Consider the following 16,361-nt stretch of genomic DNA (forward strand, 5'->3'; position numbering starts at 1 on the left):
TCTGATTCAGTAGGTCTGGGGTAAAGCTCAAGAATCTCCAAGTCTAACAAGTACCTAGATGGTGCTGCTGCTGTCAGCCCTGGGCCACCTTTAACAACCACTGCTCCACAGTTCTCTGGCTGCCATGGCCTGCCACCATTGCTACCTGGTAGGTTGAGGCAGATAAAGACTGAAAAGCAATGTTCCAGAATAATTCATTTCATGATTAGAAGAATGTACTGTTGTTTTTAAGGTTATAGATCTGTATTTTTTAAAATCACAAAACAAAGTAAATCTCCCCCAAAATCACAGAACTGTGATTCACATTAGACTTCTACAAGTAAAACTGCTAAGACATTTTAGAACTAAACTTACATTTCCTTCTTAGGCATCCACATGTGACAGAAGTAGAGAAAATATTTGTGGGCCCATGTACACTCAGAAGTATAGTTTCAAAAGCTCATTACCTCTAAGGACAAGGCTTTTAAAACTAACAACAAAGCCGGGAGTGGTGGTGCATACCTGTAATCCCAGCACTTAGAGGCTGAGGCAGGAGGACTGTGGTGAGTTCTAGGCCAGCCTGGGCTACATAGTAAGTTCAAGACCTGCACTACAAAGAGAGACCCTGTCTCAAAAAACCAAAACAAAACAAAAAGACTAATAACAAGTCTTTCCAACTTAAAAACTTAAACACTGCATACTAGTAAAATGGGGGCATGGGAATCAGCCGAGGTGAATTTGAAGACAAACAGGATATACATGGTATCTTTTAGAAGGACAGAATCTAGTAAAGTATCCTACTATAATAATAAAATATGATGTTATTATTCTTATTTGCTATAAACTATATATCCTCTCTTGCTGCCAGTAGGCATGCACATATTTCTTTACCATAGGTATGTAATTATATTCTTAAATTGAGTAGGTGGCTATAAGTTAAAATAATAGGTCCTTTCTAGAATGGGTCTTAAAAACAAATTATATAAAAATTATTTGTAAAAATCAGAACATTTAAAATTGATCAGTAGTTTTTCTAGGTGCAGAAATGCTTGTGATGTAATATAAGAAAAAAACTAAAAAGATTATAAAAATATGACAACATGCTCCTGATTTTGTGCGAGAAATTTATACACACACACATCCTTCTTTTAATGGAGTAAATATTCATTTGGTCTTTACTGGGTAGTAGGATCACAAATTACTTTTACACTTTCAGATTTTTCTACAATGAAACACTGTAGGGATGGTTACCTGTCCCTTGCTGCATCTTGAGCATTTAGCACAAAATAGTGGAGCTATACTTTACATGAATAGTGCCTACCTCATGGTGAGCTTCAACTTCTCCACAACCAAAAACCTATGATTCCTTCCACTCCTGACCCAAATGTCACCCTTTCAGAAGCTCTTTTCAGGTCAATCTGGCAATTTAATCCTCTCCTTCTCCTCACATTTTGTACTGCTCTTTGGGCAGTCTTCTTGCCCTCGCCTGCACTGCACCAGAGAGCTTACTTAGCAGGTAGCAGGTGCTCATATTGTTTAACTGCTAAGAGTTTAGGAGGCCAGTGAAGACGTTTTGTTCAGTTTAATTCCTCACTTATGATTGCCAAATATGTTGTTTTCTCACTCCATTGTACATTTGGTATCTGATCTGGGGAACCCTGGTATTAACAACATACCACTCCCAAATATTTCTAAAAATACTGGAATTTTAAAAATAGAAAATAGCATTGTTATATACTCCTAATTATGTCCGGGCACTAGGTAGTTTACATATATCCATCCTTAATCCTCACAACACCACCTCGAGGTGGGCATAATTAATTTACAGATGAAGATACCTGAGGCACAGAGAAAGCCAATAACCCACCCAAGGTCACACAGCTAACAAGCAACAGAGCTGCGATTAAATCCGGAGGTCAGGTCCAGAGCGCAGGCTACAATGAAGGAAGGCAGGAGGGAAGAAATTTTGAAGGACATGCAGTATACTATATATTGCCTCTCCACCAAATAAAAACCCTATCAATTATGACTTAAAGAGTACAGGCGTAACTTATGAGCACACTAGCACAATCTGGAAAAGCCTCTATATTTTAAAGAAAAAATGCTTATACTTAGGGGGAATCGAATAAACAGGAGGAACCCTTTGTAAAAGGTAGGAAGATCATCTGCAGATTTGTCTTGGTGTCATTCAAAATAGCTAGCTATAATTAAATCATTTACCTGTGAATGAATGAGCCCCCTACAAACCAAAGCTCCCAACATCTTGATTGGTTTTAGACACATCCCTGGGGCTATATACCTCCAGGTCATTTTACACTTCCAATGAAATTTCACCCTGTAAGCTTCAACTGCCTCCAGGCACCCATCGTGGCTCCAGACAGAGGGGAAAAAATTCAATTTTATGAGGAGCTTACATAGAGAAAAGTAAACAAAAATGACAGGTAAGTTATATAGGATAGAGCATCCTAAAACAGATGAATTAAAACAGAATTGTCCCAATTTGTTTAATGCTAGCTACAATTGAGGTCACTTACATTATAGGACTGTGTAAGTCTGTTAATTTATCAAAACTTTGTTTAAACAAATGATCACAAAACAAATGCAAAAGGTGCTATTTATGGTCTGCACCATCTCCCAATTCATATTTTTACACTGCGCTAAATATTTCTAAAACTTGGATTCCAAAACCAGGAATTTTAATTCTTCATATGTGACAACAAAGTATATGCACCACAGAAGCACATAGGTTTCCACCCTACAACATGCCCTTCAAATTTTCCTCCATCTCACCTTCCGTCCTGTCTCTTCATTGTAATGCTTTCCCTAAGGAGCCTAAATAAACAGCGGAGCTCTCACAGGTCACATCCCTTGCTGCAAAAGCTTGTGCTATATCGCACAATTACACCATATGCTTGCTCCCGATAAGGAGAGGAAGAACTGAATTTAAGATGCAGAAGTGAGGAGATGCATAAAATGGCCACTTTTCCAGAACCTGAGACAGACAGGGCATACTTAAACACCAAAAACATGGGACTACAAGAATAATTAATAGAAACAGATTGATGAAGGCGATAAAACAATGAACAGATTATAAAGTTTTCCAGAATGAGATACCATCAAGAATAATTAAACCTGACTCAATGAATCCTCAGTTTCGATGTTAAAAAAAGACAAAATCTCAGCAAAGGTTAAGTATTACATTTAGTATTATATTATTCGCGAAAACAGCAGTCTTTGTTTCATCTGCAGTCTGGATCTACCCCGCCTGCTTTCTCTTACCCCACCCCAGCCCACCCCACCCCCTTCCATCCACCGCAGTGATCTTGAAGGGAGCTGCAGAGGCCCTAAGAGACACAGATAACGGTAGTAGACAGAGGCCGCGTTACCCAGACCTCACTAGCCCAGGTCAGACCCTCCAAGTCGCCAATCTCTTTCCCAAGGCTCCAGTCCCAGGCAGGCCTGGCTGCCTCCCCGGTCCCTGGGCCGCAGCCGCCCACCACAGGCCCACAAAGCCCCCGCCAATGCCAGCACTCCGCTGCTTCAACTTCCAGTCCGATTTTATGGGATCAGGGTGTGACCCCCAACTACAGCAGATAAGGAAGAGACTGCAGCGAGCCATTCCCAGATCACTCACACAATAAAGAGATCCCGACTCGAGGGCTGACCCTCCCCCCGGCCGCCTGGCTGCAGCGCGCCCCCGCCACATTTCCCGCCTCGCCCCCCCAAATCGCCCAGGCCTCGCCGAGCGTCCACCCCCGGCCCCGGCAGTCACGGGGCGCGCAGCGTGCCGCCCCCTCCCGCGCCCCTTCCCCGGTGCCGGGAGAGCGCGACCCTCCCTGCGGACGGCTCTGGAGCTGCTCGCCCGCCGCGTGCTCCCCCAACCGCGCAGAGCCTCTTTGCCTTCCAGTCGCTTCACCCCACAGGTCCGCCGCCCGCCTTCGGAGCCCTCGGCTAACCCCTCTGCCATGCCTGGGGAGCCCGGCCCAGCCTAACCCTCGCAGGGGCCCTTCCTGTCCAATGCCCCCCGCCACCGGCATCACGCCCCAGGACCTAGTCCTCTCCTGGGAGCCAGACAGAGGCGCAGGGAACCCCGAGACCCCACTGGGGCGCTAGTCCCTCCCAACTCCTGCCGCCAGGGATCCCACACCCCAAGACCTGGTCCCTATAACCGCACCTCCAGATCTGCACCCTCACTCCCCAGGGGTCGCCCTCCCGCAACCCGGGCCCAGATCCCTGCAGGGGTCTCACTCTCTCGGACCTCGTTCCTCGCCCTTCCGGGGATTTCTCCTTCCCCACCCATTGGGGTCCCGCTGTCTCTTCTCCACCCCGCCCAGGTCCCCCATAAGGTCCCAGCATACACGAGCGGAGGGTCCCCGCAGCACAAATCCTCCCGCCTTAAGCCCCCTCTCCCTTCCCCAGCTCCCACTCCGGTTCTGCTCCTGTGCTCCACAGCCGCCGGGTCCCCCAAGCCCGGGATCCGTCCCCTCCCCCCTTACAAACTGTCCCCGCGCCCAGGGCAGCCGCGCTCGAACCCGGCAGGCGCACCTCTCACTCACCTTCAGCCGAAGATGGTGGCGCCCGCGCACGTCCCCGACCGCGACCACAGATCCGGCGCCTCAATCCCAAACCCACCGCTGCCTCCGCCGGGCTCCTTTAGCACTGCTGCTCGCGGCGGCCCCACCCACTCCCACCCTCATTGGGTCAGCTCCACGCCCATCACCGCCGCCCCCAGACCCACTGGTCCGTTTGCGCGCCCATCTCCCAGGGAAGACGTTAGCAACCCGAACGAAGCTACCTTCCCGAGTCGGGTTCCCTCCACCCACCTGGAATGATGCTCATTGGCTCCCACTCCCGGCCCAGACCCACAGGCTCCCAATCTCATAGGCTGGCCCTCACGCCCATCAGAGATTCCGGGAGGTGCGGCCGGGGCAGTGGCAGGCGATTGGCTGGCTCGGGTGGAGATGGACAGCAGAGGCTTACTGGGCGCCCGGCGATCCCGAGAGGCGACGCGTGCGGACCCTGCGACCGCTGGTGTGGTGCGCTGGCCCGGGCCGTGCGCCCAGTGGGTCAGGTGTTATGCGACGGGAGCCCCCAGTCTGACTAGAAGCGCCTCGACCTAGCTTCGGATGGCAGCTGCAGCCTATTCGAGCGCCTAGCCGCCTCCTCTTGCCGCAGCCGGAGTGTCCCGCAGAGGAACGGGCTTTCCGAAGACTCGGGCCCCGTGGCGCTGCCTGCAGGGGCGGGGCCGAAACGCGGTCCAGAGGCCTGACGTCACCCCGGGGCTTGGGGGGGGGCTCGGCTCTGCGGCTCACCTGCAGTGGGGGAGGGACACCGGGAGAAAGTGCAGCTCCGCGGGTGTGCCAGGGTCCTGCTGGGGTCCGGCCGCAGCCGGCTGTTAGTACTCTCGACCGGATGCCGAAGATGATGCTGCCTAGGTTGGTGAGCGCCGGGCGCTGACACCTTCCTCCCCTGCGGCGGTTTTAGTGTTAGCTAGGGGAGGGGAGGGGAGGGCAGGGCAGGGCAGGGCAGGGCAGGGCAGGGCAGGGCAGGGCAGGGCCCGGCCCTCCCGGCCCTCCCGGCCCAGCCTCCGGGCATGGCTGAGATTCCCAGAGAGTGAGAAGCAAACGAGCCTTGGAGAGGACCCTGGAGAAAAAACACTTCATTCACCTCATTCGTTCATTCATTCATTCATGGAGGAGAGCTAGGTTCCTGCAGGGTTGTTGTATTCCCGAGACTGAGCTGTTCTTCCCAGGCCTCAGAAAACATAAGACCTGGAATAAAAAAATAAAAATAAATAAAAAGTTTCCAAAAATAAAGGAAGGAAACTGAAAAATCGAAGTTAATAAATATTTAATGAAATGTCTGCAGTGTCTAGTCAACTACAACATGTATTAATTATATGTGTACAGTGTAATAGTCTTAAATCACAAGAACAAAATAAATTATTTGTCCCTTCAAAAACTTAAGTTACACCTTTTCCAAAACCATTTGCAACAAGATGTAGTTATTTAACATTGGATATATGTGTGTGATTTACACTTGATCTTAGCCAAAAGGCCAAGAAGCGATTATATATGTGTGTGATTTAATACACATGATGTAAGTGCCTAGGAGGCTTCTAGTCTGGTATAAGTAAAGCAAAAAACCAAAACAAGGCAGGAAGTGGTGAGGAAGGATTTGCTGGACTTCAGAGAAAACTCCCAGCAGCTGAGTGCAGAGTCCTTCCTGGGGAAATCGGAATCAGGATCTGTACTGTCCTTTGTCCTGATCCAACTGCCTCCGCCCCCACCTGCCCACTGGAGTAGGTGCCCCTTGTCCAGGTGTCTTGTGACTTGGCCTCATGAAGAGTTCTGTCCTTTTAGTGCACGCTGCACATGGAGTACAAGTTAACCGTGCAAAAGATGTGATTGGTCGTTCTTATCACCATTTTTAAATGTTTTTAGAGAAGACCTAAAACTATCTCTGAGGCCCGAGTTGTCAGTGAAGTTATTTCTAAATGCAGTATGCCATGCTTACAGTGTCCACACACAACTCCAAAAGCCACCAGGTCTGTGGGTTTTCATCATTTTAAAACTTCCTTATAATTTTAAAACAAACTCAGTAGACCATCAGAAAAGGAGGACAGGAAGTTCATCAGAATTAAATTCCACAAAGACATTAGTCTTGATGAAAAATCCAATACAAAGAGAATGTCCCCAAGTGTATCTCTGGCTCCGGCATCTCTCCAGCACTTGGGCTCTACATTTTCTACAGTCTGCTAGATCCCTCTAATTGGATGGGAGGAAAAATGCAAAATGCGAAAACAGCAGGTCTCAAGCCAGTCTTTCTCTGTTTTCACTTCCAAAGTCTCTCTTCCAGAGTTCCCTCGATCTGTTCATGAGACCAGTCTTTAAAAACCTCTTTGCTTCCTTCCTCTCCCTTGAAGCTCCCCTACACCCAGCCCCAATCTCCATCACCCAACGCTCCCTTGTAGCTCCATCCCAGAATCTGCTGCAATTTTGTTAAGGAAAATGAGATTTAGAATCATACAGATGTGGCTGTAAACCCAACTCTGCCACTTCCTAGGTGTTCAACAATGACAAACTACTTAACCTCACCTCCAAAAAAGAAGATACAGCGAGGCATAGCCTGGGCAACTTAGTCACTTAGGGAGATCCTATCCCAAGATTAAAAAATTAGAAAAGGACTGGGAATTTAGCACAATGTGAAGGCCCTGAGTTTAATCCCCATTGCCACAAACAAAATGAAGCAAAACAAAAGAAAAAATGGATGGGGCTGGGGATTTAGCTCAGTGGTTCTATTGCCTGCTTTGAAAGTTCAAGGTCCTGAGTTCGATCCCTAGTACAAAGAAACAAACAAACAAATAAAAACCTCATTCAATTAATATATAATATGATTTACTAAAATATTATGAATAAATAGATTGAAAATTTTCTTTTTCTAATGTACAAGCTTATTACAAAAATGTGAGAAATACTTCTTTCTCTTTAGTAATTTTTACTGGCAGTCTAAACTGCTTTTACCCACAAAAGCCAAAATTCACAGACCATTGTTTTTCAGGGTCCAGGTCAGAAGTCCAGGTTTGTTCCCTCAGGGAAGGTCTAGCCCATTCACTTGTTTTGTTCCAGCTGTACAGAACTGATATGCAGCATTTTTTTATTTGAACAAATTCCAACATTTAAAAATTAAGAGCTTTCCCACATCATTAGCCATTATGAAAATGCAAATTGAAACCACAATGAGGTATCACTTCATACCCCCAAGAGTGACTGTAATCAAGAGGAAAGACAATGGCAAATGATAGTGAGAAACTAGAGAAATGGGAATCCTCAGTCATTATTGCAGGGAATGTAAAGTGGTGCCAGCCACTTTGGAAAATACATAGTTTCTTTAAAAGTTAAATATATTGTGTCCTTTTGATTATAATAAAAAAGAAAGTTAAATATAAATTTACCATATTATACCACAATTCTAAGCTTAGATATCTACCAAAAAAGACAAAAGGAAAAAAAGTGGGTAAATTTTCATGGATACAAAAACTTGCACAGAAATGTTTATGACAGCATTATTCATTATAGCCAGAAAATAAAAACAATTTAAATGTTGATTGACTAATGAGTAGATAGACAAAAGTGGTAGATCTGTACAACAGAGTACCACTCAACAATAAAAAGGAACAAACAATGGTGTGGAGCATGGATGAACCTTAAAAATACTCACCAAGCTCAGTGAAAGAAGCCAGACACAGGAGATCACGTATTGAATCATCCCTTCTATTGAGATGTCCATTAAAGGCAAAGCTATAAAGACAAAAAGTAGATTGGTCATTGTCTGGGATAATGACTGGGGTCAGGGAATAGAGTCAACACAGGAATTAACAGGAAATACACATAAGAGACCTAATTGGAGTGCAGAAAATGTTCTAAAACTGCTTTCTGGTGATGATTGCACAACTTCATAAATTTACTAAAAAAAAAGTCATTGCATTTACATTGTGAATTTTTTTTTTAACAGATGGTTTAAACAGGTACTTCAGTCTGGCCTTGAACTCGCTATGTAGCCCAGGCTGGCCTCCAACTCACGGTGATCCTGTTCTAGCCTCTAGAATGCTGGGATTATAGGGGTGAGCACCACCACACCCAGGTACTCTGAGAATTTAAGAGCTATCACATGAAAATCAAGATTTCTAGTTTTCCTTAAAAAACTGGAAAATCTGGACATTCAGCAAACACCTGTGGCATGCCTTAAAGCTGCTGTTCATTTTTAGACAAAGAATTTACCCCTCAGGATCCTCAGTTGTCACCACTCCCTACTGTCTCTCAGTTAAGATTGACCTGACTGACTCACTGAAGTTATTTGCCTGGTCTTCTTTTTCTTTCTTTCTTTACTACCCCTGTGGTGCTGGGGATTGAACCCAGGACCTCACATACACTCAGCAAATGCTCTACATCCCCAGCCCTCATAGGCATTCATTTAAATTTTGGTAAAATAGAGACTCCAATGGAGCCAAGAAAGAAGGAATCTTCCAGAATTTTATTTGGCTTCTTAAGCTCTGGAATTTTTGATAATCCAGGAGAGTTCCTGAAAATTACTAATTTAAGGTCCGGGGATTTAGCTCAGTGGTTCCACTGCCTGCCTCACAAGTGGAAGGTCCCGAGTTCGATCCCTGGTACCAAAAAAAAAAATTACTAATTTAATATTTGTTGTCAACCATGTAGGAGCTGATTAAGTCAAATTTAATTTGATGTAGAAAAATTGGGGCTGGGGTGTAGCTTGGTGGTAGAGCCTACCATGCTTGGTGCCTTGGGTTTAATCTCCAGCACTCAAAAAAAAAAACAAGAGAGATAGTAATAATCATACTTAAGGCCTGATAATCATTGCCTTTCTTACTTTACAGAAATCCACACTGTGACAAATGCTTATTGAGAATCTTCTGTGTCTAGAGACTGTGCAGGGGGTTAAGGAAATGCCAGTACAATTATGGTCCCTATCTCAAGGAATATGCAATATGGCAGAACTGTAGACCGGCAGGTAATGTTTTTCCTTGAGATAAGGTCTTGCTATGTAGTTCAGACTGACCTTGAGCTCACTATTAGCCCAGGCTGGCCTCGAGGATAGGTAGATAAATTTAATAGAATAGAGGTTTTTGATCTGGAGTACATGGAAACCTAAAGGTTTTAGGGATTCTGAAATTATCTGCAAAGTGCATTGATGAGATGAGAAGTGTTACATCAGAATGGTCATGGGGAGAAGGTAGAAGACAGTTTTGGAAACTCTTCTTAGAGGAAGTAATGTTGAAAATATAACCTGAAGAAAGTTGGGCATGGTAGCATATGCCTGTAATCCCAGCCCTCAGGAGGCTGAGATAGGAGGATTCCCATGAGTTTGAGGCCAGGCTGAGTTATCTGGTGAGTTCAAGGCCATCCTGAACTACATAGCAAGACTCTGTCTCAAATAAACCAAATCAAATGAAAGAAAGAAAGGAGAGAAAAAGGAAAGGAGAGAGAGAAAGGAAGGAAGGAAGGAAGGAAGGAGGAGAAATATCATTTGAAAAAATGGGCATTAACCAAAGAGAGGAGAAAAATTCATTCTGAGAAGGCGGAAGTGTGGTGAGAGATAGAACAGAGGAGGTATGTAGGCTAGACCAGGTGGTACCTGTCTCTATGAAGTGGAATTTAGATTTTAGGCAGAAGACAATGGGGAACTGTGGGAGAATTTTAATTTGGGGCATAACATGATTCAATTTGTGTTTTAGAGGGATCATTCTAGCCATAAAGTAGAGAGTGGATGAAGGAAACTAATTAAAAGTTTGTGGCAGCAAAGTTCAGCTAAGTGATGCTCCACTTGGACTAGGAGGGGCCAGTGGGCTGGAAAGTCATGGTCAGATTGTGGTAATTGCTGTTACAAGATTATGTGAGATATTTAAAGCCCAAGCGAATGTGTGAAGACATTAAAATGCCTACCACCGAGCACTAGGATATTTATAGTGTCTAGTACAATGTGTGACATGTTATAATATAAATTGATTCCCTTCTAACTTATGGCCCCCAGACTAAAAACAATCTTTCCTTGTACCCTGTGCACACTTTCATAAACACACTATGAAAAGTCTTTACACTTTTTCATTTCCATCCCTGTATCCTCCTTCCAGGCCATCACTCTCCAGTAGAAATAGAATGTGAGCCACCAATACAAGCCACATATATAATTTAAAATTTTCTAGAAGCCACAATTAAAAAGAAAAAACATTATTTATATTAATTTTAATTATATATAGCCAAATTATAGAAAATATTATATTACATCTCAATGCATAATCAATTAAAATCATTAATAGGATATTTCACATTCTTCATGGTAAGTGCTTAAAATCCAATTTACAGCACATGTGGATTTAGACTAGCTACTTTTTTTTTTTTTTTTTTTTTTTTAACCATGGATCAAACTCAGGACCTTGTACTTTCCAGGCAGGTGGCAGAACCACTGAGCTAAGTCCCTGGCCCAAGACTAGCCACATTTTAAGCCCTCACCAACTGCATGTGGATGGCAATCACCAGAAAGGACAGTGCAGTGCTGGACTGTCAATTCCTGTCAGGCAGGACGAGCTTCTATCCCCAGCAACTAGCTTAATAGATGCTCAATAAATGTTGCTGGATAGAAAGATGGCAGAATGAGTGGTAGGATGGATGGATGGATGGGTAGATGTAAGAAAGGAAGGCTGGCTGGCTGGGTGAATGGGTGGTTGGATGGATAGATCCTTTGCAGCTTTGAGGAAGAGCCTGAAAGGAGAACAGGATGGCACTGCAAAAGCAAGGATGCAAGGAACCAAAGTACGGACAAAGTCAAGGAGAAGTGATAGTAGAAAATGCCAAGAAGTAATGGAATTTGGCCAAAGGATGGAATACATGCTGCACAAAGAAGACAGGAAGTGATCCTGGAGGTTCCTAAAACTACCATGAGGAAACTCCCAAGCTTCCAAGGTAGTTTTTTCCATCGATAGTTGAGGAACATAAAAGAATTTAAAATAAGAATAATGTTAGCAAAATGGTAACAACTCTTGGTTTTACTCTTAGCAAGTAACTAAGCAAAGCTGATCAGAGGATCCAAGTAGTCAGCATTCTGATGGTGACCAACAGGGTAAGGGACAGGCTCCTGGAGGCAAATAACCCAAGAAATCTGAAGTCTGGTCAATGGATCAATGATTAGAAATGAAAATAGGGCTGTTGGTCTCAGAGTTTACACTGTTCCCAGGCCTGGATGGAATGTGAGCTGTCTTATGTTGGTACAGAGGGCCCCAGGTTGATTGTTGTCATGTGATGCTGCAGTGCTGTCACCTCATTTTTTTGAGCCTGGGTCTCACTATGTAGTTCAGCCAGTCTCACCTGGCTATGTCACCTCATTTTTAAGGAGCCAGAACTGGGTGGCTTTTCTTCATGTCAGTTGTAATACCAAGTATTAGAGAAAATCAAGAACTTCCCCTAGATATTCTGAAAATAGATATCATTCTTCAGGCAAAAATGTGCATGGGCATTTCATTGGAAGTTGTTTTGAAAATCTCAATCATTCTTGAAAGTTTAAAAAAATATATTTTTACTTTTAATTGGCACAGAGTAATTATTCATATTTATGGGATATAATGTTCTCTCTCTCTATATATATACATATACATGTACACACACAATGTGGAATGATCAGAGATCAGGGTAATTGACATATCTATCACCCTAGCCATATATCTTCAAGTTTGATCCCTTTAAGAATAGCTAGATATTACTGAGGAGCATAATGCTGGGCTAAGTGTTTGGGGACATTGTCCTCTTTAATCTGCAAAGCTGTGCTATTCATCTGTGCCATCATCATTGCTAGCTTACAGAGGAGGAAGCTGAGGTCTGGAGAGATCACATCACCTGCCCAAGGTCACATGGTTGTTAAGTAGGGGAGGGAGGGATGGAGATAGGATGGCAAACAGGTATGTGTGGTGCTGTGGATCAAACCAAAGCCATTGCAGATGCTAAAGCACACATGCTATCTTTGTGTGTGTGTGTGTGTGTGTGTGTGTGTGTGTGTTTGTTGGTATTGGGGATTCAATGCAGGGCCACTTACAACTAGATATGTGACCCTGAGCAAGTGATACAATCTTTCCAGACCTCAGCTTCCTTATCTGTAAAGTAGCAATGATGATGACACAGACTAAAAAAGGTGGCTTTTCAGATTAAATAAGACAAAGTACCCATCGGGCCCTTCAATAAATGTCTATCTATTTTCAAAGTGCTGACACTTGAATTTGATCAAGCCTCGGGATGTAATGATCAATTTAGAGAACATACAGAGAATAGAGGATGTGTTAAAGCATAACAGAGGAACACAATCAGCAAAATCTAGATGTGGAAACATCATAGGACCCACAATCTGGTTTCACCCACAAGTAAATTGCAGCCAGGTGTGGTGATGCATGCCTGTAATTCCAACACTCCAGAGGCTGAGGCAGGAGGATCACTGAGAGTTCAAGGCCAGCCTGAAATGAACTACATGGCGAGACCCTGTCTCAAAAAAAATTGAAAAGGAAGGAAACAATAACAAAGAGATGGGCTACATCAGTGAAGAGACTTTACAGATCCATCAATTGCAATGTATGAACTTTTTTGGATCCTGACTCAAATAATTAAATTGTTTATAAAACTATTAGAAGCAACTTATGAGGCCATTAGGAAGTTGAATGACTACTAGATATTAGTGTATTGTTGTTAATTTTAAATATATAATGATGGTATTGTGGTTATATAAAAATATAGAATTTTTTCTTTTAATAGATGTACACTGAAATATTTATAGATGAAAGAATTTGGTGTCCAGGCTGGGTGTATAGTTCAGTAGTAGAGCATGAGCTTAGGATATGCAAGGTTCAATCCCCAGCACTGGGGAGAAAAGAATACAATGTATAGGATTTGCTTCAAAATAGTTTGGGAGAAGTATAGAGAGGAGTCTGGCCAGGAATCATTGAAGCTGGGCGATGAGAACACTGGTTTCTCTTAACTTTTGCGAATATTGAAAATTCTCCACAAGTGAAAGTTTAAAAATAACTTTTGTTGATATGGCTTCTACTGGGAGGGTTGAATTCAGAAGGAAATGAGGTCCTAGAGTAAATAAGAAAATTTTTCAACATGTTTTTTCCAATCCTCCACAATCTGGAGGATTCATATCTTCTGCCTTCTCAAATCCACATTGCCTGCCCTTAAACACAATGGTTTCTCCCAGTATGCATCATCTCTCCTTGGTATTCTCCTCTTCTTTGTTTCTTTCTAGCCGCCTTCTTCCCACACTTGTCCCAGCAGGAGCCAGTGCTGGCCTGACACCCAGATTCCTCCCTCAGCTGTGTTTCTTTGACAATTGTAACTCCATTTTGACACTTATATTTCCATCTTCTGGTGTTCAAGTTATTTGTAACTGAGACATGTTTTCCTCTGCCTTGCTTAACTTTGCATCCCCTATGGTACATAGCATGATGCTGCAGCCATTGTAGATCCTTGAAAAATATTTGTTTGTTCAGGGTCAAGTTCAACTGATTAGATGAATGCTTAATAATCATGTAGTTAATCAACCACTTGCTTTCTAAAGTCTGCTCCTGGCTCAATTAGCTTTTTCAATTTGTTTCATTGCTTCTTTCCCAGGGAACAGAAGCAAGAGGTTATTTTCAGATATCTTCAACTACTGAAAATTTTATGTATTTGTGGGGCATCTGTGGCAGAGGCTGGAACACCACACTGGACTTTTTATTAGACCAAATTAATTTCTCAATATCCTTGAATGACCCTTAATTCTTGATCCAATAATGCAGCAGACATTAGACCTGCTGGGAAAGTGACATTTTACAGGCACTCTGGGATCATGGCTGGGCTCTTCTGACAATTTTCTACATGAAGACAAAGCTGGTGTCTTGGCAGAGCATGCGGCCACTTCCATCATCGGTCCCAGGGCAATGCAAGGCCCCAGTGGCCTAGAATCTCTTCCCCATAGGTTTGTTGTGGTAATGCCCAGTCATTTGTCCCAAACTTCTCACCATCTGAGAGATTCTTTGGGCTTGGGCCATAATGATGGGGGGGTCACTTTAAGATAGATGTACAGGTCATCTGAGAGTGAAAGGATGAGTTGTCCTGATTGCCTTTGTTGTTTTTGTTTGTTTTAGTTTTTTTGTTGTTTTTTGGGGGTACTGGGGATCCAACTTGGGACCTTGCTCTTGCGAGGCAGGCAGCAACACCACTGAGCTAAATCCTCAGCCCTAGTTTTGTTTTTTGAGACAGGATTTTGAAATGTAGTTCAGGCTGACCTTAAACTCATTAGTAGCCTAGGCTGGCTACAGGCTGGGTCATACAATCCTTCTGCCTCAGCCTCCTAAGTTCTAGGACTACAGGCATGAGCCACCATACCTGGCTTTTGGGGACACCTTTGTATTCAGCCCACTTGTCCTCCTCTAGTTAGCTCATTTTCTTCTTGGAAGGAAGCTGGTCACAGGTAGTTGTGCTTCTGGGTACAGAGTATTGGGAGCCTCCCCTTTCTTTCCAGCCCCGCTGAAGTCCATATGAGAAATACCACTGAGTAGGCCAAGCAAAGGTCCTTATTCCCCCAATTTTCAAAGTTGCATATTTATCCAGTTTTTGGTGCACTAGGAGATAATGGTTCCCAATTTGTCTTTAGATACATTCATGAAAGGAGTGTATGTATCCTTCTACTGAAAACACTATGGTTGTGAGCCCACTAATAACTAATAGTTTCCATACCTCCTTTGTAAAAGTTGGCTGGCAGGCAGATGACTCGGAAATTATGCCCAAGATTCCAGCTTTTGCAAAGGGGTTCCAGAGCCCAAGCTTGGCCTTCAGATGGGCATGTAAGACTCACAGAATCCAGACCTCTTGGGATGGAGGAGGCCATAGAAAACACCTGCCCATCATTCTACAGATGAAGTGTTGAGCTAAAGACTTGACATCACACAGCAACTAGGCAGAGCTAGGACTCAGCTAGACATCACCTGCCACCTCTCTGTACATCATTATTATCAGCTGCAGCAATTTTATGGTGCACCTGCCATGTATGGAACACCACACTACACACTATAAAAATAATACAGAGCATCTCAGTAGACTCTCTAGGATTTGGAAGATGGTGGTATATTTTGGTGGGGTTGAGAATGATGGGAAAGAACTCAGGAAAATGGAGCTCATGTTTAATGTAGATGGAATGTGGAGAGGAGGACAGAGGGTGTCATTATGATGGGAGCCAGATCTAGAAGCCTGGGGGAGGTTTAAATAGAGAGCGGCCCACTCTTCCCTTAAAGTGCCTATTTACAAGTCACAGACACTTCCAGTTATCTTCTCTTCCCTTCAGGGCCCGCCAGCCTGTGAAAATGCCTAAAACTCTGTCCAAGTCCCAACCAGAGAAGGAGAAGCTCTTGGCTGATGCTATAAAGCAGGCAACACCCAGATAACGTCTAGCTCAGAGCTTAAACAAGCCACTTTGGAGACAGGCAGCCTCAGTTTGTATAACAGCTCATGGCCCTGCATAAGTCCCTTAACTTCTCTAAGTCTCTGTTTCCTACCTATCAGCATCATGGTGCAGGTGAAGGGGCTGGTATGGTGCCTGGCACATAACAACCCTTCAGCAGTGGTAGCTGTTATCATTCTGGTACTTTCTATTTCTGTTTCCCTAGTCCTGGCTCCTCAGTGGATGGGAAGTTGGCTGAGAGACAGAGGAACTCCTCCAGAACACACCTGGAGTCCAGATATATCACAAGTTTCTCTATCTCTCTTCATAGTCACTCCTTTCATTTCAGGGAAGTTTTTGAGGAGCTAAATTAGGAATGGAAAAGTTGCATCTGATGAAAGGTATGT

The 16,361-nt window shown here is 43.9% G+C and overlaps 1 protein-coding gene and 1 pseudogene across 12 annotated transcripts in view; both read right to left on the reverse strand.

The window, feature by feature from the left end:
• Nucleotides 1-5,310, reverse strand: part of Myh10 (myosin heavy chain 10) — a 151,468-nt gene extending 146,158 nt beyond the window's left edge. For 5 of the 12 annotated variants that reach the window (XM_021238036.2, XM_021238033.2, XM_087191805.1 and 2 more), the window contains exon 1: nucleotides 4,803-5,166. In XM_021238036.2, the coding sequence (XP_021093695.1) occupies nucleotides 4,803-4,861 (59 nt within the window). In that variant the 5' untranslated portion in view covers nucleotides 4,862-5,166. Of the gene's footprint in view, nucleotides 1-3,613; nucleotides 3,685-4,535; nucleotides 5,221-5,291 lie in introns of those variants that run through there. The other 7 variants (XM_087191807.1, XM_087191806.1, XM_013076769.3 and 4 more) reach the window with 5 other exon arrangements.
• Nucleotides 5,311-5,909: 599 nt separating this feature from the next.
• Nucleotides 5,910-6,048, reverse strand: LOC147823912 (U2 spliceosomal RNA; annotated as a pseudogene).
• Between the last annotated feature and the right edge of the window lie 10,313 nt (nucleotides 6,049-16,361).

The sequence above is a fragment of the Heterocephalus glaber genome, unplaced genomic scaffold (assembly GCF_053883595.1).
Source record: "Heterocephalus glaber isolate CG9 unplaced genomic scaffold, H.glaber_assembly_v1.0 deba00001564, whole genome shotgun sequence".
NCBI classification, from domain to species: domain Eukaryota; kingdom Metazoa; phylum Chordata; class Mammalia; order Rodentia; family Bathyergidae; genus Heterocephalus; species Heterocephalus glaber.